A 23,864-nucleotide genomic window follows, 5' to 3' on the forward strand; every position below is an offset into this window, starting at 1 on the left:
ATTGTGCTTTATATTGGGAATATTATAAGTCTGTTTTACTCTGTACGGTATCTTATAAATCTGTAGTCTGTGGTTAAGTCATTCGTTTTCATGAAAAATGAACGGTGAAAACTAAAATTGCAAGCAAATTGGAATTATTTAGCGTTTTGTCTGAAAATAAAAATATCACCATTACATTGTATTGAGAAGAGTAAACATGGCGTCTCTTGATCTTTTAACGCCACATTTAGATAAAATCAAAATACCAACATCTCAGCAATTGGTTTACAAAGATGAATGTGTATATTCGTTCGACAACCCGGTGAGTTGCATTTTGTTTCTAACCATAAAATTTTTCCAATTGAATATGTTCCAACAGGAGGAAAATATTTCCCAGTCAATAATTTTTTGAATTGTTAAATAATCTTGTTTTCCAAAAATACTAAATTCAAGTTTCATTTAAATCATCCGAGAGTCAAGAGCTACCGTAATAATATGCCGACAAAGTATTTATTCAAGTTAATTATGTATAACGAAGATATAAATAAAAAAAATAAACATATAATGTTTATTTTAGCAATGAGTAAAACCAATAAGAGAAAGCTTGATTTAAAAAATAATTTTATTTAAGTACATGAAAACTTCTGTATTGAAATATAACTGTGTTACACTCGCAATTATTTGAGAAAATATAACTATTTTTACATTTTAGCTTATTCTTCTATCTATTATATATATGTATATATATTATTGGCCTGTCTATGGTTTCTATAGAAATGTATGTACTTTGATGTATGGATAAATACCAGATTACATTAACACTTCGCTACCAATTACCAATTATTACCAATAGGTAATTCCTATTTCTTAAAATTGCATAAACATGTATATTAAGGCAATTACACGGTTCAACGACCTTAATGATTCTGTCACTACATTTGAATTTGTTTTTTTAACCGCCCTCTATAAATATGACATCGTTGTTGAAGTAAAAGTGACCATTATTATGGAATTGTATACTGTATCGTATTGTATCGTAATGTATTAGTGGTTTCTACCTAATTTATGTTTTCTCTGAGAGGCAGTAACATATTACATTTATGAATAGTAAATATTGTGTACTATGTATGTTGTAAATGTAATGTAGGAAGACTCATATTTTAACATTAATCGTTATAATCAAAGTCTCTACTACATGACCCATTCTGGAGACCTTAAGATGACAATTCATATTTTATTATTCCTTCACTTGGTACATTCACTTGATAGTTTTAATAAATCCATACTAATATTATAAATGCGAAAGTAACTCTGTCTGTCTGTCTGTTACTCAATCACGCCTAAACTACTGAACCAATTTGCATTAAATTTGGTATGGAGATATTTTGATACCCGAGAAAGGACATAGGCTACTTTTTACCCCGGGACTTTGGGTAGGTTTTTTCCCGGAAATCCCACGGGAACTATGAGGGCTTTTCTTTGACTGCGCGGGCGAAGCCGGGGGCGGAAAGCTAGTCTTACATAAATCACAAGGCACGGCTATGCCACTTATAGACCGCACTGATCGTCTCTTCAAAAAATGTAAGCGATCGACTGACAAGTGAGATAACTAACCAACTGGAGGGGAGGTTAAGTTGTCAGGCGGTAGATTAAAAATACCAGAAAACCTTGTCGATGGAAATGTTCTATGTATGATTTTAAAATTTGTAACACGAATCTATTTCTTTTTTCCTCGGAGAGTTACTGCAAAGGAATTATTGTTATATAATTTATATTTTTATGAATCACTAGCTTTCCGCCGGCGGCTCCGCCCGCGGTTTCAAAGAAAAACTCGCATAGTTCCCGTTCCCGTGGAATTTCCGGGATAAAACCTATCCTATATTACTCGTGGATAATGTAGCTTTTGAATGGTGAAAGAATTTTTAAAATCGGTCCATTAGTTTATGAGCCTATTCATTACAATCAAACAAACATACAAACAAAGTTTTCCTCTTTATAATATTAGTGTTGAAGAAATCATCGGTTCACCCAGTTAAAAGTGCGGAGGTAACGGAACCAACAAAAAATTCAGTTGAATTGAGAATTTCGTCCTATAATGGCGTCGGCTAAAAATGTTGCTATACGTTTATGTCAGTTTTGACTTTCCTACGATTTTATACAATAATATAAAATTAAATGATTTTATACAATATAAAAAAAATTGCTGATTTTCGGCGGTATGGCGACCATTTGAAACTGTCTGAAAAGTATGGCATGGCGATTTTCGTACATGGCTATTGGCTACTGGACGATGATTACCTGTGCAAAAATTAGCCTGGTACAAATGGTTGAATTTTTTTTTTAAATCAACGCATTCACGTCGGTATTGTGGGCTGTAAATTACACCGGAAAAGTATGGCATGAAACTACCGAACTTCTTTTTTATGGGCTATCGGTGAATCCTAAAATTTTTGTGTTACAAATCGTTTGCATTCCGTAATTTATCCGACGAGTTCGACTAACGCCCACGCGACTAGTCTGCCGGTACCACTGTTCTGACCATGATTTTTCTTTTTGTCATTGCGTACTAAGACCACTGTAGAACAGGCATCCTGTTACAAATTACCCAAAATTTTGTGTCAGTATCTCCCGGCTTTGGATTGTTTTGGACCCTTAAAATATACGATAGAACAGCAATTAATCTTTTTTTAAAAATATTCAAGGCACAGGGAAAGTCTGGTTACTGTTTTATAGGTATGTGTTTTCTGATAATATTTTACTGTCAAAAATTATCAACACTGGATATTATTCAATGACGCCTTTCAAAAACAAAACTAATTTACAAACAGATTTTTATATCTTTACATACCTATTTTTAACTTTCATTTCATGAACTGCTCATCTAAATACCTATTACAATCTGGTTTAATTTAACAAAACATTCAATTCGGTGAATTTTAGCGTTATTTTGCAAAAAAAACCGCACGTACAGTCCCCCGTCCGAGTCGAACTGACACCGTCAAATTTCGTCGAAAATATGCAATAGAGGTGAGGTTTTATGTGGGTTTTATTATAAATTCGAGTTTTTTCTTGATAACTTAACAATAATAATGAAAATTGAAAAAACAATCAATACAAATTGTTACAAATATCATAACATATTTTTTGGTATAAATTTCATGTATAAATATGTAGCCGTTTTCCTAACAAAATGCGTTTTATGTTCAAAAAGGGGTTGATTTGTATGTATTTTTTTTATGTTTAGGCCGTTCTAAACTGAAAAGTAAACAATACACTTTGTTAATTATATCCTTGAGTATCACATATATTTTTTTTAAGACAATCGTACCTACAGTTTCCTCAACAAAATTCAATATGTATAAGGTGTTTTTCGGTTTTGACCATAGTAATCCCCTTAATCCAAATGGTAAGTTCCCAATATAGGGACACCATAAAACACAATAATATTATGAAGTATAACAAAAATATAAATCTCCTTGAAACTAACCTTTTAATTTTTAATATAGTTGTAAATTATAAAAGACACAGTAAATCAAATACAAAACTATTTTACTAAATATACAACAATTGAGGATAAATTTAAACAGGAACAACCATATTATCTTTAAAGTGCTTTGTGTTCATAAAATTCTTTACTGTTTGATACACATTTGCGATTACATTAAATAGTGATGTCCTGGTACTATGCATGGAGAAAGAACAAAGTATCAGTGATAAAAATGTGTCAAACATTACCGGAGACCAAAATAATACATTATATAAAACTTCTTTTGTTACGTATGACTTCACTCCAACTTTTTTCACACTCATGGTATGAATTTTAGTCAATATCGCAATTGAAATTGTGATCGGTACAAAAATACTTATAAATGCTAGTATAAACATGTATAAGAGAACACTTTTGTTGTCCGTTATACAAGCTTTCATGCAATTATAAGCGAATTTAGGAGTTCTAGCTGTTTTTGACATTTGTGTGTAGGCAAATTCGGTATTATTACTATAGTTGCTTAATATTTTGAACACATTATTTAATACAAAATTGATTTCAACAGTTTTATTATCATTGTAGTCTTGTTCAAAAGTCTCTGTATAATTTATTTGTGAAGGTATGTACTTATGGAGTTCCATACTGGAATTAAATGAACACTTATTCTCTGTTAAATCCAACAGACTAATGCAATTTTCACGGTAACTCCTCATTTCGGACATAGACACTTCTTGAACATTCATTGGATATAAAAATAGAGACAATACAATTGGAATAAACCACTGGAAAAAAATAGTTATGTATGAAGAATTTCGTTTCAAAAAGTCCACAACACTGTTAAATTTAAGTTTTCTCTCAGATTGCACATTTGCACTTAAATCTTGAACAATATTTTCGTTGTCTTTGCTTTTTTCGTCTTTTAACATTTGGTAGTGCATATAGTTGTCTATTACCAGGCTTAGAAAACTGTTCACCAAAGACAAAATCAATGGTCCATAACTGAGGAATAGAGATGAGAAACCGCAAGTCATTGTGTGATCGTGAGGCTTAGTTTGTAGCATTCTCTCTTCAAATTCTTCCATGCTCATATTATTTGGGCCCAATGAATAGACGGCGCGTGATAGAAATGCGACTCCGATGCATATAAGAATAATATTCTCTGACAGCAAGACATGTGAGAATTTATTCTTGGCTCTCAAAACACTTCTTAAATTTAGCAAACCGATCAAAAATCCACTCAAAATTAGGAATATTCCCAGATAGAAGTCAACTGTTTTAAACATGTTGTTTCTTTGTTAGTTTCACTTTAAATGAGCAAACAGTTAGCCCCTATATATTGCAAAGCTTGTGTGATTATGATACCTGTTATCAATATGCAAATTATGGGGGCGCTTTTGAATAACTTATTAAACTTTTTAGTGGCATTGTACTGGGTTAATATTGTACATGTACTTTAACATTTCTTCATGAAATAACTAATTGAATTCTGAATAAATTGATATTAAGGTATTTTTATGTAGGTATCACACAAAACAAAATTTTAAATACCTATTTATAAGCTTAATTACTCCTCATATTTAATTAACATCCAAACAATATTATTACACCTATATAGCTGTTTTACACCATTATTTTTACTGTAAGAATAATAAAAAAATAAGAGAAAGTTGATCTTCTATTGTGGAAAATATTTTTTATAAAATCAATATAAAAAATTAGCTGCTATCTTTCCTGCTATGATTTACCAATAATTTACATGTATCCTTTAATTTCAGGAATCTGAAACGGGTCTGTACGTGTCGCTGACATCATTCCTTGGTTTCGGCCGCAACTACGTCGAGCAGTACTTTCAAAAAACCGGTAATGCTGTGTTCTTGCACATTACCAGGGAGAAGAAACCAGTAAGTACTTTTCTTATAATTTTCTCTACACTCAATATTATTATATTAATAGCCGATTTCAGAATCTTTGGTTACAACTTGTACAGCAAACTCAAACTCAAAGATATTTGAATTTCACCAGCAAAATGTCGAAAATTACATATGTAATTGTATTTACAAATTTGAAATTGTTGTTTATTTGTACGATATAATTGATGATTGAAAAATGAGCCTGAGTACATTTTTTCCTATTGTCATATAAATAGCCAGCTAGCAACTAGCTTCCGCCCACGACTTTGTACGTGCATCCCCGTTTTTACCGTTCCCGCAAGAATTTTGGGAAATCTTTTCTTAGCGGATGCCTACGTCCTAACATCTACCTGCATGCCAAATTTCAGCCCGATACGTCCAGTGGTTTGGGCTGTGCGTTGATAGATCACTATATCAGTCACCTTTGAGTTTTATATATATATAGATGACTTTATTTTCTAATTTAAAACTTATTTTAGATCCCCGAACCGGAACAAACCGGCGATGGGCCAGAGAAGAAGATCACGCGTTTGGCGATCGGCGTGGAAGGTGGATTCGATCCTGACTGCGGCAAGCCAAAGTACACCTACACAGACCACTATAATGTGGTCGTGTTGCCAGGCTTCCAGACCTATCCGTGGCCCAATGATGCGTTGCCTGAAGTGGTAAGTGTTTTATTATTGAATAAAAATTGTTCACAATGTTTCGTAATATAAAAAAAAAGTTTGGAATACAAAATTTACCAAAAAATTCAATATTGACTGTTGTATTTATATTAAAAACACAACATTTTTTGTTTTTTTTGACGTGATAACGTTTTTAAAATCGTTTTAGTCGAGTGACATGTTCAGAAACTTGTGTCACACCAAAACCTCACGAGCGCGATCGCAGGTATAACGAGAGAAAGACGGACCGATCTCCCGTCTCATCTCGAGCGCTGCCACCAATAAGACGTTATCACGTAAACATCTCGATCGTAAACCTACTTTACAAACTACCAATTTTTTTTTAACAACTTAGTGAAGAAAGCTCTAATAAAAATTATTATCGCAGATAAAGAAGTCTGTGCAAGGAATATTAGATGCAGAATCGCCATTCAAAATAGCTGAAATGCAAGCATTACATGGCACTTGGGATGGTGAAAAACGAGAAGTCTCTGTGTAAGAACTATTATTACTCTATGTTATAGCAATATTAACAAAAAAAAACCACCAAAAGCCAGTTCCACGGTTCCTGATAGGCACAATTATTTGACACAATTTGATTTCTAGATATTTAGTTCATTGCATTGTTCAATTAATAAGGAATTCGGTAGCCGAAACACCATGCGTCACGGTGGGTAGGTGAAAGACGCGGGTTCGAATAACAAAATCACTATCAAAATTCATTTAACTGACGGATATACTTATCAGAACAAATCCAATTGTGAAAATGCTATTAATCTCATTTAACTTTCAGCCACGCAGTAAATTTGCTTCAATTGGACAACGGAATAAAGATACCGCCCTCTGGATGGAAGTGCGAAAAGTGCGATCTAACCAACAACCTCTGGTTGAATCTCACGGATGGGTCCATTCTGTGTGGACGTCGATTCTTTGATGGCTCCGGTGGTAATGACCATGCGGTGAGTAATGTAAACTAAAGTAAACATTCACAGTAAAATAATTAAAATCAATCTTTATATTAGTACCTACATGTTTAAACTATCCTATCTCTCAAGTTGGATCGAACTGCACATGGTGTGCGTATTTTATTATAATCGGTTAAGTGGTTTAGGAGTCCATTGAGGACAAACATTGTGACACGAGATTTATATATATTAAGATTTGGCGCAAAAAAATATGGGTACCGTCATTTTTAATCTAGTATTGATTTAAAAAAACTTAAATTTTGTCAATTATATCTATAAGGGCCGATTTTTCAATGCTTATCCGTCCAATAAAGTATTACATGATAATACTAAAATGTCACGTAAACTGTCAAATACGGGCAATTAGAATACGTTTTTAAAATGGTGGTTTTATACATTATTTTACGAATAAGTTTTAACCAAGCATTGAAAAATCAGCCCTAAGTAAAACAATTTAATTTATTTTTGCAGGTGGAACATTACCGCCAAACGGGCTACCCTCTAGCGGTAAAGTTGGGCACGATAACAGCGGAGGGCAAAGGCGACGTGTTCTCGTACGCTGAAGACGATATGGTTGAGGATCCGTTTTTGGCAGATCATTTGAAGCACTTTGGCATCAATGTGCAGCAGTTGCAGAAGGTGAGGTGGTTTTACACGCTTTTTATTAGCTTCACCTGTATGTTTGTTTGTAACCGACTTCTTTGGGCGCAATTTTGACCCACTTTAAAGTTACCCACGTTTAGTTTTTTTTTTAATTATTATTATTTAAATTGGCATGAGTAATAGATTTTTTTACATAAAACATTTGATCCTTTTTAAAGACTCCAAAATGACAAGACATTATTACAATGCTTTTAAACTAAACATAAGTCAGTCTCGACAAAAAAAAATTGCGTTTGTTAAATTTTTTTTTCATACTCACAAAGCAACTGAGCTTATTATATGTAACAAGTTTTTGCGATTATTTTGCCTATATATGAAATTAAATTTTCCACAAAAATCTAAAAAAATAAAATATATTATTCACAGACGGAAAAATCAATGGCCGAGTTGGAACTAGAGTTGAACCGTCGTACCGGCGAATGGAATACGCTACAAGAGAGCGGCAGTGAGTTGCGGCCCTTGCACGGACCGGCTCTCACCGGCCTCAATAACTTGGGCAACTCGTGCTATATCAATAGTGTGCTGCAGGTAAATTAAGTTACATTCAAGTAAATTAAAAAAATAATAATAATTTAATAGTGCTATAAGATAGGATATTTGTTAAATCTCGTTATAATGGTTAAAGCCATCGTCATACATGCGATATATTATATTATACAAACCCAAAAACCTTAAATACTATACATAATTGATACTTTTTCAAAAATATTTTATTTTATAATTAATATACTACCCGCCCATATTTAAAAAAAAAACATACCGGCCGAACTGATAACCTCCTTTTTTGGAAGTCGGTTAAAAATCGCGCGGAATTGCTTTAGTCTTTCGCATATTCAATTCCATCCTATCATAATAGACGCGCTACTTACTTGAAAAATATTTCAAGTAAGTAGTTATTGTTGTTAAATATAAAAATTTGCAGGTGATGTTCCGAATGCCAGATTTCGTGCGTCGTTTCGTCGAGGGTGCTCCAGAAATCTTCGCCACCTTCCCGGAAGACCCTGTCAATGATTTCAATGTGCAAACGTAAGAACTAATTTCTAATTTAAAACCTTATTTCATTGCAGTAATGTTCAAACTCATATTATTTACTCATAAAAAACTGATCAATAGACATCAAGGCAGAGTTTTGCTACAGACTATTTTGGAGTCCAGTATTGTCTACACTAATATTATAAAGAGGAAAACTTTGTTTGTTTGTTTGTTTGATTGAAATGAATAGGCTCATAAACTACTGGTCCGATTTTGATGAAATTTGGCACAGACAATTTTTAGACCCTTAGAAAGAACATAGGCTACTTTTTATTGCGAAATATGTACCACGGGCGAAGCCGGGGCGGACCGCTAGTCTTCTATAAAAGAAATGACTGCTTTATCAACAACATCATTTTCTCAACTTTCCATACAATTTTTTTCCAGTAACTAACTATTATTACATATTTAATTTTTTTAACTCCTACTAATATTATAAATCCGAAAGTTTGTGAGGATGTGTGTGTGTGTGTGTGTTTGTTACTCTTTCACGCAAATACTACTGAACCGATTACAATGAAATTTAGCACACATATAGAGGGTAACTTGGATTACCTTAGCACCTTAACACATAGGATAGATTTTATCCCGGAAAACCCACGGGAACTATCCGGGTTTTCCTTTGAAAACGCGTTTGGAAATCTAGTAATTTATATTTCCAGCGCGAAAGTGGGAGTGGGTCTAATATCCGGGCGCTACTCGTTCCCCGGTGAAGTGGACGGCAGTCAGCAGGGCATCTCCCCGCACATGTACCGGCAGCTCATCGGCAAGGGCCACCCGGAGTTTATGACCAAGCGGCAACAGGATGCGCACGAGTTCTTCCTGCACTTTCTCACTTTGTTGGAGGTTAGTTGTGTTTTGTGTGGAATAGGTTCATTGTGATTGTTATATCAATACATTATGAGCGGCAACAGGATGCGCACGAGTTCTTCCTGCACTTTCTTACTTTGTCTGAGGTCAGGAACTTGAATAAGATATTTTTGGTTTTGCTTTATAAATATAAATTTATAAAGAATAGAAAAATTTCAATCACAAGGCAGGACTCGAACCCGCATCCTTTCGCGCCAATTCGTGGCGGATGCCTGACTAACTCGGCCACCCGAGTGGCACGCCAGAGCGATCGAATTTATTCTATTCTTTCAGTTTTATGTGTCTAAGCCATCTATTAGGTGAGGAACTTGTATTGTTTATTCAGTATGAAAAAAATTGCTGATTTTAGTTTTTCAATTAGACAGTGGAATAATTTGCTGATGTTTTGAAATGTTATAAAAGTTTCCTTATTCATTTTACAACACTACTACCAATAATGCGTCATAGCACAGTAAAGTTAGCTCTCGCGTGTTCTATCTGACAAAGCCTGTAGAGTACAACTCCTCCCCATTATAATAAAAAATTGCTTATATAAAAAATGACTCAACACCTAACTAGTACTTCTTAAAGTTTTAATATGCGATTTATTGCTATTTATTTAATCCTTCGAAACATGTAAAATGCTGAACTAGCATGTTTTTAACAAATAATTTACCACACCTAAAGTTTTTTCTAAACTTAGACAAAGTAATGAACATTTAATCAAGCCTAAACTATTTATCTAACCACACAGCGCAACAGCCGCCACCGCGTCAACCCGTCCGAATGCATGCGTTTCGCGGTAGAAGAGCGTGTACAGTGCACAGAGTCACGTGGAGTGAGATACACTAGACGTGCTGAACATCATCTACCGCTACCAGTACCAGTCGCAGCGGCTGATAATGTGCAGCAGTTGAGGGAGTACGAGAAACGCCGGGCGAACGCGGAAGCTAGCGGGCAGAGACTGTGAGTGGACTTTGAACCTTATATATGTCGCAGCAAATTGTACAATTTCTTCTGTTTACAAACGGCGTATGTCACTTTACAAACGCTAGGCATTTTGTTATATATGTCGAGAATTCGTAATCAGAAATTTTTGGTTTGGATAAGGGGGTGGGTTAGGTTAGGTTAGTTCTTGTTTTTATAACTACACAGAAATAGGAACCCCGCCAAGCGATGGCTCCATCGGTTCACAACCGTCTTCTTGTGGACGTTTGAAAAAAATAAATACACAGCATATTACAAAATGCCGCGCGTTTGTAAACGGCGAGGTTATACAGTGGTGGACGTTTAATTAGAAACAGGTAACACGATGAAGTAGTCATCAAGTTTATTTAACATTTGTGTATATGTATTAGATTATATGTATTAGAGATTAAGCATTATTTCATATGTAAAAGAACACCCGTTTATCTAGTTTTATAATAAATTGCTTAATTTTAATCAAACGTTAGCTTAAATTAATAAAATCAAACAACTTTAGGTGAAGTCTGATTTCCGCGTATTTTCAGTCTGGACAACAAATTAGAAACAGCATGTTTCGAGTGGTCTAAAGTCAAAACCTATTAAAATGCCGTCAATATTTTTTTCATCTATAAATATTTGCACCGTTTTTTAAACATTCTATCTAAAAGTTTCTGAAAATTAATTTACTTTGCAGCAAAAATGGGTAAAAGTAAGATTCGTGACCCATCAACAAGAAAAATAATTTTAAGTTTACATTTTGACAAAAACTGGAGTTACAGGAAAATTGCAAATCATTTAGAGTGTTCGATAAAAAGATATTCAATGTTACAGTCTATTTCAATAAGCATGGTAGTTCTGATCAAGTGTCTAGAAAAGCTGGACCATGAAAAATCACTGCTCGCGAGGATAGGCAAATGATTCTTTTGGCAAAAATGGATCCATTTAAAAGCTCAAATTCTATTATAAAATTAGTTTTTTCCGAAGATGAACCACGCCATGTGTCGATGAGATCGGTTTTCGGGTGGTAAGTCAAGGCAAAATTGTTTGTGAGAGACGCCAGGAAAGTACAGCTTCTTATTAGGCAGGGAACGACGATTTGCATTTACTAAGAAATATTGTTTGAGAACAGTCCGCCAGTGAAAAAGTTTTATTTTGGGACGAAACAAATTAATTTAATCAATTCTGATGGCAAAAGATACGCGCGTCGTCCAGTTAACCATACCTTAGATAATAAATTAAAAACAGTTAAGCAAGGCGGAGGAAACATTATAGTATGGGGTTGTTTTTAGATTGTTATAATCTTTATAGACAACAACGGCTTTACAACGTCGTGGCTCAGATTGTAAGAGATTTTCACACGTTTGCAAAAACATATTTCCTAATAGAATTGGAACCTTTAAATGGATCTATCTTTGCGAAAAGAATAATTTACCTATCCTCGCGAGCAGTAGTTTTTCATGGTCAAGCTTTTCTAGGCACTTAATCAGAAGTACCATGCTCTTTGAAATAAACTATAGCATTGAATATCTTTTTATCTAACACTCTAAATGATTTGCAATTTTCCTGTAACTCCAGTTTTTGTCAAAATTTAAACTTAAAATTATTTTTCTTGTTGATGGGTCACGAATCTTACTTTTACCCATTTTTGCTGCAAAGTAAATTAATTTTCAGAAACTTTTAGATAGAATGTTTAAAAAACGGTGCAAATATTTATAGATGAAAAAAATATTGACGGCATTTTAATAGGTTTTGACTTTAGACCACTCGAAACATGCTGTTTCTAATTTGTTGTCCAGACTGAAAATACGCGGAAATCAGACTTCACCTAAAGTTGTTTGATTTTATTAATTTAAGCTAACGTTTGATTAAAATTAAGCAATTTGTTATAAAACTAGATAAACGGGTGTTCTATTACATATGAAATAATGCTTAATCTCTAATACGTTAATACACAAATGTTAAATAAACTTGATGACTACTTCATCGTGTTACCTGTTTCTAATTAAACGTCCACCACTGTATATACAATTTGCCTGCGACATATACACGGCCGTTGAGCTCATATTAGCATGTCATATAACACTATGCAGCAGCACGTTTGTTTATTAAAAACACATTATGTAACCATAACACTAGTTAAAAAAACATTCATACAGATTTACACCACATACAAAACTATCCGAATTTGAAAATGTACCATCTGAAATATTTTCAGAGACCCATCGGAAGTGGTGCGTCCGCACATCCCGTTCCAGGCCTGTCTCGAGAGCTTCATGAAAGAAGAAACCGTTGAGCAGTTCTTTAGCTCGGCCGTCAACAAGAAGGTCACTGCTAAAAAGTATGTGTTTACAATATTTGTTCAAATATTTATTCATTTGATATGACTTTAAATATCAGAAATTCAAACACTACATTAGTAGAATAGCTAATAATTTGCATAAAACTAACAGTTTATTACTTTTTTAATAATCATATTACAACAATAATTATATTTCACATTATAGATATATAATTATTGTAATTTGTTATCCATCATTTGGATTTGCTTAAAAAATTCTACCTGTACGTTCGATTGTTGTGAATATTTTGAGCCTATATATTATGTAATGAGACGTAAAAAAACTTAAGTTTTCAAACAATAAAAAAAAATTATATTTGAATTTCTACCTTTCAGGATTACCCGATTGGCGACTTTCCCGGACTATTTGCTGATACAGTTGAAGAAATTCACCATCAAAGAAGATTGGACACCCGCTAAATTAGATGTCGCTGTTGATATGCCGTGGGAGGTTAGTTGTTACAGATTATATTATCATACTTTTATGGACACTTAATATAAAAAAAAGATTGAGTACTTAGTTGTTGTGTTGAATGATTTATTTAAAATGATTTTTAAACATTACATATTAGTTGTTTAATAAATTGTGACATTAAACACAAAGAAAATATTATATGTACTTAATTTTAATAAATAACGCTCATTCAAATTCGTTGGCGAGTGTGCAACTCAAATTAAATGATTATGCCTACAATAAATAAAATGTTGTTGATTGTCATACTAACTTAAAAAAATGAAAAAATATAAAGCTTTCAAACTATTCTCAAATATTTTCTAAATAAAATAAATAATTACAGGTAGATCTAAGTTGTTTGCGCGGAAGTGGCCTGCAGGCTGACGAGACGTTGCTGCCGGAAACAGCGAATGAAACACCTGCACCCGTGTTCGATGATAATTTGTTGTCGCAGCTTGTAAGTGTATTATTTGTATTAAATATGATTATTAATTATGTATTCTACCGATATGATTATTTTAATTTGCGCGCCTGTATGGATGAATGTTACTGTTCAGAATGGTTAAATTGGTCAGGATGAAATTTAAAGCACAAATAGATTGCATCGGAATGAATGAATGAATGAAAACGCTTTATTGTACACCATTACAAACAGGATAAAGACATACATATACAGAAGAGAGACATGCACAAATGGAATTAATAATTAAATTAAAAATATACGTATATAGTTAGGTAGACAAATATCAGGACATAATCACGTCGAACATACAACTTAGGGTCCGAATGAAAACAATCGATGAGGTAGAACAAGCTATAGAAGCACTAAATCAATTAATTCATGAAGCAGCATACAAGTCCACATCCCATCATAAAACGAAACAAGTCAAAGAACATGTTTACCCATTGTCGATCAAAGACTGCATTAAGGAAAGACGTAAACTTCGCCAAATATGGCTAAACACTCACTATCCCAATGATAAGACCGCGTTCAATAAAGCCTCACAACGTCTGAAAACATTAATTAAAGAGTCGGTAAACGAGAATCTCCAATCGTATCTGGCTGGACTGACACATTCAAGTGACACGAATTATTCTTTGTGGAAGGCTACAAAATACCTAAAGCGTCCCAAGCAGCCAATAACTCCATTAAAAACACCTTTAGGATCCTGGGCTCGCTCTGACAGCGAAAAAGCTAACACTTTTGCTAATTACTTGCATAATGGCACTTTTGCTAATTAATTATATTCTGGGGCAACTCGACGGACGTGACAAATGTATTCTTGGCACAGAAGAGGTGCATAAGGGCTATGTGCAATATTGGTCCCTTAGAATCTTGTCGACCATTATTCAAAAAGCACCATCTTTTAACACTCACGGGATTATACGTTTTGGAAATTTGTATATTTGTCAAAAAACATAGTGAACTTTTTAAAAGCATGAAAGACCACTCTATACTGGGACTAAGAGATCCCACACGTTTAATGATGCCTAACTGCCGTTCAGCACTCTACCAAAAGAATGCAAGTGTAATGTGTGTAAAGATTTTTAACCATATACCAAAACATATAAGGGAACTACCAAAAAATTTAATGCACAAAAAATTAAAAGCGTGGCTTATTAATCACTGTTTATATTCCTTAAACGAATTTTTTAGATTATAATTACCGAAACAATAAAAATGTTCACCTAGCTTGACAAAATTGACGTAAGAAATCAATTATAATGTAATAGAATGGAATAATCAAATTGTCATATTGCTATATTATAATTTATAATGCAAAATGAACTAATGTAAATAATATATTGCTTAAATAATAACTCACGTGAATTAGTTTAAATTATAAAATTTAAATATTTGTATGCCAATTGTTGGCGAATTGTGCGGACGTGAAATTTATTATAACTTTGCTTTGTAACCACAATTCATACAAATAAATCATTTCATTTCATTTCATTTCATTTCATTTCAATGTTTTCGAACCGCATCCATGTAGTACCCGATGTCTTGGGAATGAAGTAGAAAATCACTTGAACTCACCTATGCAAATGTGCTTACCACTAAAACACGTGACAATTAGGGAGCTTAAGCGGGAAATCATGAAACTTTCAGAAGGTAAATGTCCTGGATATGATCTCATTGATGCTACCCTACTAAAAAATCTCCCAAAAAAGGGAATATTATTCTTACTCACTATTTTCAATGCATGCTTAAGATTATCCGTATACCCAAGCCAGTGGAAAATAGCACAGGTGATTATGATCCTGAAGCCAGGTAAACCAGCTCATGAAGTGTCTTCATATAGACCTATAAGTCTGCTTCCTGTTATTGGAAAATTAATGGAAAAGATTATCCTAAACAGAATGCAAGAACATTTAGCAAAGATAATACCAACTCATCAGTTCGGTTTTAGAGAAGGGCACGGCACCGTAGAGCAAGTACATCGGCTGGTGGATGTTATAGGTAGAGCGATGGAAAGTAAAAAATATTGCTGCGCAGTTTTTCTAGATATAAGCCAAGCGTTCGACAAAGTGTGGCATGACGGGCTTCTTTTCAAAATTAAAAAAATGCTCCCACATTCGTTCTTCCCACTACTAAATTCTTACCTGGCTAAAAGATGCTACGAAGTAAAATATAATTCTGATATATCAGACATGCATGAAATTAAGTCAGGAGTACCTCAAGGTAGCATACTTGGTCCCGTACTTTATCTTTTGTACACATCAGATATACCAACTGACCCCAACACCATTACTGCTACGTACGCAGATGATACGGCTATTCTAACTACAAACGAAAACCCTGATACTGCTTCAGTTAAACTACAATATCACCTTACCCGCATCGAAGAGTGGCTTGATAGATGGCGCATGAAGGCTAATACAGATAAATCAGTACAAGTAACTTTCACACTTAGAACGAAAACCTGTCCACCTGTCAAACTTATGAACAAAGAGATCCCACAATCAGATGACGCAAAATATCTGGGAATGCATCTTGACCGTCGTCTTACTTGGCGTAAACATATATGGACCAAACGCAAACAACTAGACTGTAAAGTACGTAGTATGTACTGGCTAATCGGACGTAAGTCAAAGTTGAATGATGCCAGTAAAATGGCTATCTATAAAGCTATTCTAAAACCAATCTGGACTTATGGCATTCAGCTCTGGGGAACAGCCAGCCATAGCAATATCGAAATTCTCGAAAGGTTCCAGAATAAAACTATGAGAGCTATGTTCAACATCCCACCATACATTAGCAATAAATATATGAACTTAGATCTCAACCTGCACACAGTGAAGCAAGAAATAGAACTAAACAGCAAGAAATATCAAGGCAGATTGGGACACCATATAAATAAATTAGCTGCTGAACTGAAGGGAGGGGGCACTGTGAGATTTTCTCGCCTGAAGAGAAATAGCATACCCGATCTTGCGATAAGATTCGCAGACAAATGATGAGCTTTGCGTCACTGGATGCAAATCTCATTCTATAAACATATTTACAGATGAAAATCAGAGACCATATTAGATTATTGTTTACATAAACAGATGGCTAAGTTGCAGTATAGAAAAAAAAAAAAAAAAAAAAAAAAAGTTAGGTAGATTAAAAATTTCTTGAATTATAGGGACTGAACTGTATAGGAGAACTATAGATATTGTCTCACAATAAATGGTTTTTATTGTATACTAGAGGTCCGCCCCGGCTTCGCCCGTGGTACATATTTTTCAATAAAAGGTAGCCTATGTCCTTTCTCGGGTATCAAAATATCTCCATACCAAATTTCATGCAAATTGGTTCAGTAGTTTAGGCGTGATTGAGTAACAGACAGACAGAGTTACTTTCGCATTTAGAATATTAGCATAGATTCTATTATTAGTTTTAATATAAATGATATATTCCAGTTGGACATGGGATTCCCCGTAGAGGCGTGCAAGAAGTCACTCTACTACACGAACAACTCGAGCATGGAGGCGGCGTCCAACTGGCTGATGGAGCACATGACCGACTGGGACTTCGCCAACAAGTTCGAGCCCCCCGGCTCTAGGGCTTCCGGTCAGTTGCCGGTGATAAATAATAAAATAAATAAATATTTCAGGACAACTTTCACACACGGCACGATCTGATCCCATACTAAGCTTTCGCTTGTGTTATGGAAACCAGATGGCTGATAAACATACATATATAATTTTAAATAAATACTTATATAGATAATTAACACCCAGACACAGAGCAAACATCTATGTTCATCACACAAATATTTGCCCCGGGTGGGAATCAAACCCACAACCTCTGGCTTGGAAAGCAGGGCCACTACCAACCAAGCCAACCGGTCAGTCAATAAGTCATGAAGAAACTATACCGAAAATTTGACCTTAGCTTGAACAGTTTTTTGAAGTGAATTGATTGATTTTTTCGTGAAAATATACCCAAAATCAACTTTAAAATGTCATTGCTAGTTTAGTTATGTTAACGGTCATTCTTGTTAACTGTTAAAGTAATAAATATTAGAATACGTGAAAGAATTAAATACGTTAATTCTTAAGCAATTGATTACTAACCAATTGAATTAAATCGCGTGCCTTTTGCGTTACTTCTGACGTCTGTAATCACTACATAGTATTTATACTACAAAGTCGCTTTCTCTGTCCCTATGTATGATTAATCTTTAAAACTACGCAACGGATTTTGATGCGGTTTTTTTAATAGATAGAGTGATTCAAGAGGAAGGTTTTAGTATATAATTTAGAGCGTATACGCACTATGCGGGTAGCCGTCCGGCTGACCGCAAGCACAATTATGTACGTAATATTCATTTCTATGCGCACTGCGATGCGGCTACCGCAGACCGCACAGTGAATATTACGTACATAATTGTGCTTGCGGTCAGCGGGACGGCTACCCGCATAGTGCGTATACGCTCTTATATATTTAGAAGCCGCGGGCGGAAAGCTAGTTTTTGTATAAAAAACGAAAGTTTTTTTCTTGTTTTTATTTAAATGTCATAATTATTTTACAGATGACGCATCCATCGACGTGGACCCGGCCAGCGTGGAACAAATAACCAGCATGGGCTTCACCAACACACAAGCCGCTAAAGCACTGCGAGCCACCGGGGGTGATGTGGCCCGAGCACTCGACTGGATCTTCAGCAGAGCTGACCAATTGGATGAGCAGCCCGGTGCAGTGGACAATGAACGCTCGTTGGGGTGCAGGGATGGACAGGAGAGTGAGTATATACGGGTGGAAACCAAAGGGAAAAGGGGGGGATTAGTGATAAACAGTTTTTAAAAAAATTGTTAAAAAAATTGGACTTTGTAAGGAAACTTCGCTAATGAGCTGACCGATTTCCATACAAAGTCCAAATTTTTTTCTACGAATTCAGCAAAGTTGTAGAACAAAAGTTGTTCAGTTTCATGAGTAGAAGCTCCTGTCCAAATTTGTCTAATGTCTTACCTTTCACCTGGATGGGGGTGAAAACCAAAGGGAAAAGGGGGGATTAGTTATAGAAATAGGTACAGAAGTGGGTGAAGCTGGCCAATGTGAGAAGCATCACCAGCATATGCTTCACAGCTGTCAAAGTCACTACAAGCCTCTAGGTAGTTTTTTTTTTTTTATAAATGGTCGCGGAAGAATTCCAACAAATACCCGCGGCCCCATCATTAAAGCGGCTCGACGGAACACAGTGGGGTTTTAGTCGGTAAGAATCCGACATAACCCACGGCTCCTTCCCCGGGGGCCGTGGGTATCTTTGGAAGATTTCCCCACTATAAAAAAAAAAAAAAAAAAGGTAGTTTATAAATGCTGACGTCTTTGTCTTGTAGTTGATAGCCATTTCACTATGTAACGGATTCCCTTCTATAGATTATATTCTACCAAAAAAATAATGCGTTAAATGATGAACATAAATGTAATGCATTATAATTTATCTATTCTACAGTAATCAATCTTGCGGAATATATTATAATCTTTTTACAATTTTACGATGACTTACACTGATTCATCATTCTTATATTAATTTATCCATATTATTTGCAGAGTACAAGTTGGTAGCGTTCATATCTCACATGGGCACATCGACGATGGTCGGTCACTATGTGTGCCACATCTTGCACGAGGGACGCTGGGTTATATTCAATGATAATAAGGTACTTTATTGTTAATTTATTTTATACTAGCTTTTCTTTTTTTAGCTTGCGAATTCAAAGAAAGACCTGCATAGTTCCCGCTCCCGTGGGATTTCCGGAATAAAACCTATCCTATGTCCTTCCTCAGGTCTCAAGCTATCTCTGTATCAAATTTGAAATAAATACATGCAGTACTTTTTGAGATTAACCTGAACATACATACAAACAAACAGACACAAATTCTAAATACTATATTTCTTACTTCGGTATATATTATAAATCTCGCCCCAAGTATTCTTTCATAAACATTTGCAATGTACAGTTTTGAGTTTCCTACGATTTTATTATATGTATAGATTGAAGAAAATATTTTATTTTCGACTATAATGTTGTATAATAATAATAACCTCGCCTTATCAACGTGGTCAAAACAGAGTTAAAAGAATATATGTATATCACCTATCATTGAAGATCCTTATTTTTAAGCATCATCTAATGTAGCTTCCTTCAGTTAGAATAGTTATAAGATTTTGTTATGTTATTGTAACATTGAGTTTTTATTATTTGATAGTATTAAATGGATAAAAAACATACAAATGAATCAAATAATATTAGCTTCAAAGTACTTTGTTGTAAATGTTTTTCAATCATTTATAAATGTAATATTTATTTTCTCAGGTCGCGCTCTCAGAGAATCCCCCCAAGGACCTCGGCTACTTGTACCTATACGAGAGACTGTGATGCCAGGAACAAGGCGCGTCGCCTGACTTCGTCCGACAACTGCAATGTCTTAGACTGCGTTAAATTCGCCACATGCAGATTTAACGGGAAGAAACACGGTTTAAAACCGTTAAAATTAGATTTAATACACTACTTGATTGTGACATTGGAATAGACTTAAGTTTTTTTCGCTGTTTATTTATTTATGAATAATGAGATGTGTATGGATACTAATGTTTTTTAATACGCTTTTTATTATTTTTTGCCCAGTTCATGATAAATAGTAAGAAAATCTCATATTATATCGTACTAAATATTACATTAAAAGAATTCAGTAATTTACCAGTGAAAAAAAGAGTCAAGGCATTTATTCGATTCAATATTAATAAATCTTTATTATTCATCATCACATGGATTTATTATATCCATAACAAGACTTCTATTGTAAATTTAAGTCATATAGAAATATCCTGCCTTACCACAAAAAACTTTAGACAGGGTTTAACTTTAAGCGCGGGTTCGCTTTAATCTCGTTTTGTCGTATTTCACATAGACAACTATTAAAGTGACAGATCCCTGGTTTAAAGTAAGACTGTGTTTAAATTGTTTTATGGTAAGACCAATCTAGTTTTAATCCGATATAACTCCATTAATCGCGGAGCTCTCTCATCGAACTAAGATATTGCTTTTATTATTAATTAAACTATTAAATTGGTCTCATTATCACAAAAGTGATATTTCACATTAAAGCCTAAGGTATGTGTACCAAAGCTAAAAATAGCTAAAAATCTGAGATTCTATATGATAAGTATCATTTTATACAAAAATACTTACTCGTATAAGATGTATAATAAATAATAAAGCTCATAAAATATTATATAGTTACAATTTTAACTATAAATGCATAAGGCATGCTTTTATTCACGAATATGGTAGTGATGTGAAAGTAGAAAACAAATTCGTGTAACATCGATTATTATACTTTTTTTGCAGACGCAATATTTTTATTTACCTAAAAGCTGTTGTTTTAAAGAACTGTCTATTATAAGAAATTAGTAGATATGTGTGAAATTTCAGATGTTTTATGTCAAAAATGTTAGATGAATTTCTATGTGTATAAAAACAACGAATAAATTATTGTCTTAATTTTTTGTTTTATTTATCCTACACTCCACTAAAACTGTGTACTTTCCAGATAAAAAAATGCAAATATATGGATTAATTCAGACATAAGATTGTTAACATCAGATTTGATCAGCCGTTTCTGTGAAACAAATAGTAACAAACGCATCACTACAAAAATCCATCTTTACAATATTAATTGTAATATTAGAAGTGGGGATATGCATCCCACATAAGATTGCGTTTTGAGATTTGACAATAACATATCAGTTATTTTTTTAAAGTGAAACTTTATTACATCGTTCAAACTTTTTGGTCTGTGTAGCGCATGTCGCGTGTATCGCGGCTGCCGAGTAGGTATACCTACTCGGCAGCCGACCGTCACGCGACATGCGCTACACAAAGCAGTGTTCGGAACCGTTCGAACAGTTTCACTTTTACCGTGGTTTCATAAAACCACACAACATTTTTGTACTTTTATAATATCTACAAATAAATAGTCAGGAGAAGTAATGATTGGGCTGAAAATTAGTATTGAATTACATAAAACAAACAATTTTATTTAACTACTTTATTATCTAAATCAGAATTACATAATATTATAAATCTATATTTATCGCTTAAATTTATCCTTTTGATCTGGTATTCTCTTCATAAAGATAGTTGACTCATCAAAGTAAGTGTTGAACTTTTTGAATCCATATCTTTTCTTTGGATCCTTCTTACAAAATGATGGAGTTAGGTTAATCATGAGACCTGAAAATATATTATTAAATTAAAGTAGATAAGAAAACATTATTAGTATCATTAATAAACTTGAATGAATCTTCAGAGGGATTAATATATATTACTAGCTTTCCGCCTGCGGCTTCGCCCGCGTTTTAAAAAAAAAACCCGCATAGTTCCCGTTCCCGTGGGATTTCCGGGATAAAACCTAGCCTATGTCACTCAGAAATGATGTAGCTTTCCAACAGTGAAAGAATTTTTCAAATCTGCCAAGTAGTTTCGGAGCCTATTCAATTCATACAAACAAACAAACAAACAAAAAATCAAACCTTTCCTCTTTATAATATTTGTATAGATTACTTTATACAAACACTTGAATACTAACCAGCTTTTTGTGCCATTGTTACCATTTTGCCAACTTTAAACTGTTGTCTCCTACATAGACCAGTGATACGACGTGGTAGCATGCAGCCGTCTGATCGTACGAATTGACTCAATATCAAGACATCGGTATGCTTAACATCCAGCCCCAATTTACACATGTAACATAGCGGTTTCTCGGCTTCAGGTAAAGGCAAGCCGGGCACATTCTCCGCCTTTACTAACACTTCTGAACGCGGCGAAGGAATTGTTACACCTTCGACTACTAATTTATTTCCCTCTTTATATTCTCTCACTGAAAATGTACATTAATTATTTAAGGTTATGTTATGATCATTGTATATGAAATTTGTCGATGATACTTACATTCCTTTATATTCAATTGTTGCGTTAGGGACAAAGCCCGTACAGATGTTGATGTTATCGCATTTTTAATTAAGGAAAATGTAGTTTTTGTAAGTAAGGCCATTTTCAGATAATTCTACTCATAATAATTTTCGTACAAGAAGTTTTCGTTATTCGTAGTTCGTACATACACAATGACAGTTTGTCAAGTTTGACAAATTGTCAGTCACAACTCACAATAGAGGAAGGATGTTCCCGTTTTCCAATTACAGCACTAGAGCGCATTATGCGGCATAATGCTTAACGTTGAATGTTCCAACTACAGCAACGCTTCGCACAATCGAGCACAGAAAAAGTAATGCGCGTGAATTGATGCGTGCAATCGATTTATCGTTAGTAATTATTAATTGTTGGAAAAAAATTAATGGCTTTCGTTTCATTGTAGTTTTTTCGAAATAATCAAAGTTAATTCAAATTGTGTTAAAAAAATAAATATAAGTATGGATGAAGGTACAAACCATAGAGTAATATAATATATACGGGTAGTACCTGTGGGTAGTACAAACATTGAAAAAAATGTTAATGAAATAATCAAAATCCAAATTACTTAAAATAATTTTCAACCAACTTATACTGATGCCAGAATGATGGATGAAAAACACGGTTATTATTACACCAGTGCAAACTTAGCACCCCATCAATGGAATTTTGGGTCGAAAATGACCTTGATCGTTAGGTCCCCGTTAGGTCCTTTAAGGTCCCACAATTTTTTCGTTAGGTCCCCTTTAGTTTTTTTTTAAATAATTTTTTAAATTTTAGGTATAAAAAAAAATGCACTTTAGCACCCCATCCATAGAATTTTGGGTCAAAAATGACCTCAATCGATAGGTCTCCGTTAGGTCCTATAAGGTCCCACAGTTTTTTCGTTAGGTCCCCTTTAGTTTTTTTTTAAATAATTTTTTTTTAATTTTAGGTATAAAAAAGTTACACTTTAGCACCCCATCCATAGCAAAATTGGCAAATTTTATCAAAATCGTATTCTTTACCGTTAGGTCCGTATGGGCTCATCATTGAAATTGTTGAATTATTTATTTTATTAAAATTATAAAATAATAAAAACCTGCGCATGC

General features: G+C 34.1%; 2 protein-coding genes across 2 annotated transcripts; one reads left to right on the forward strand and one right to left on the reverse strand.

Moving 5' to 3' along the window:
• The first annotated feature begins 59 nt into the window (after positions 1-59).
• Positions 60-21,306, forward strand: Usp5 (ubiquitin specific protease 5). Its single transcript, XM_090108334.1, has 17 exons — positions 60-301; positions 5,242-5,367; positions 5,856-6,041; positions 6,430-6,536; positions 6,835-7,000; positions 7,478-7,645; positions 8,036-8,197; positions 8,592-8,695; positions 9,364-9,547; positions 10,305-10,516; positions 12,732-12,854; positions 13,191-13,305; positions 13,652-13,765; positions 17,218-17,368; positions 18,333-18,542; positions 19,352-19,461; positions 20,119-21,306. Exons 1-17 carry the CDS (start codon positions 197-199, stop codon positions 20,179-20,181), a joined length of 2,406 nt encoding a protein of 801 aa, XP_089964460.1. The 5' UTR covers positions 60-196; the 3' UTR covers positions 20,182-21,306.
• A 532-nt stretch (positions 21,307-21,838) lies between these two features.
• mRpS18A (mitochondrial ribosomal protein S18A) lies at positions 21,839-22,922 on the reverse strand. The gene is made up of 3 exons (XM_090108827.1): positions 22,756-22,922; positions 22,394-22,684; positions 21,839-22,038 (listed from the first exon to the last, which is right to left on the reverse strand). The coding sequence occupies exons 1-3, from the start codon at positions 22,856-22,858 to the stop codon at positions 21,896-21,898; spliced, it is 537 nt and encodes a 178-aa protein (XP_089964953.1). The 5' UTR covers positions 22,859-22,922; the 3' UTR covers positions 21,839-21,895.
• Positions 22,923-23,864: the final 942 nt, after the last annotated feature.

The sequence above is a fragment of the Colias eurytheme genome, chromosome 13 (genome assembly GCF_061535395.1).
Source record: "Colias eurytheme isolate Ceu_HAF_F1 chromosome 13, ilColEury1 Martin Lab GWU primary, whole genome shotgun sequence".
Taxonomy (NCBI): domain Eukaryota; kingdom Metazoa; phylum Arthropoda; class Insecta; order Lepidoptera; family Pieridae; genus Colias; species Colias eurytheme.

Coding starts and splice junctions, on each gene's coding strand:
- Usp5 (XM_090108334.1), top strand. CDS start 197: ATGGCGTCTCTTGATCTTTTAACGCCACATTTAGATAAAATCAAAATA. Junction 5,368..5,855: donor TTACCAGGGAGAAGAAACCA/GTAAGTACTTTT, acceptor AACTTATTTTAG/ATCCCCGAACCGGAACAAAC. Junction 17,369..18,332: donor CCCCGGCTCTAGGGCTTCCG/GTCAGTTGCCGG, acceptor ATTATTTTACAG/ATGACGCATCCATCGACGTG.
- mRpS18A (XM_090108827.1), bottom strand. CDS start 22,858: ATGGCCTTACTTACAAAAACTACATTTTCCTTAATTAAAAATGCGATA. Junction 22,685..22,755: donor ACAATTGAATATAAAGGAAT/GTAAGTATCATC, acceptor GTACATTTTCAG/TGAGAGAATATAAAGAGGGA. Junction 22,039..22,393: donor AACAATGGCACAAAAAGCTG/GTTAGTATTCAA, acceptor ATATATTTTCAG/GTCTCATGATTAACCTAACT.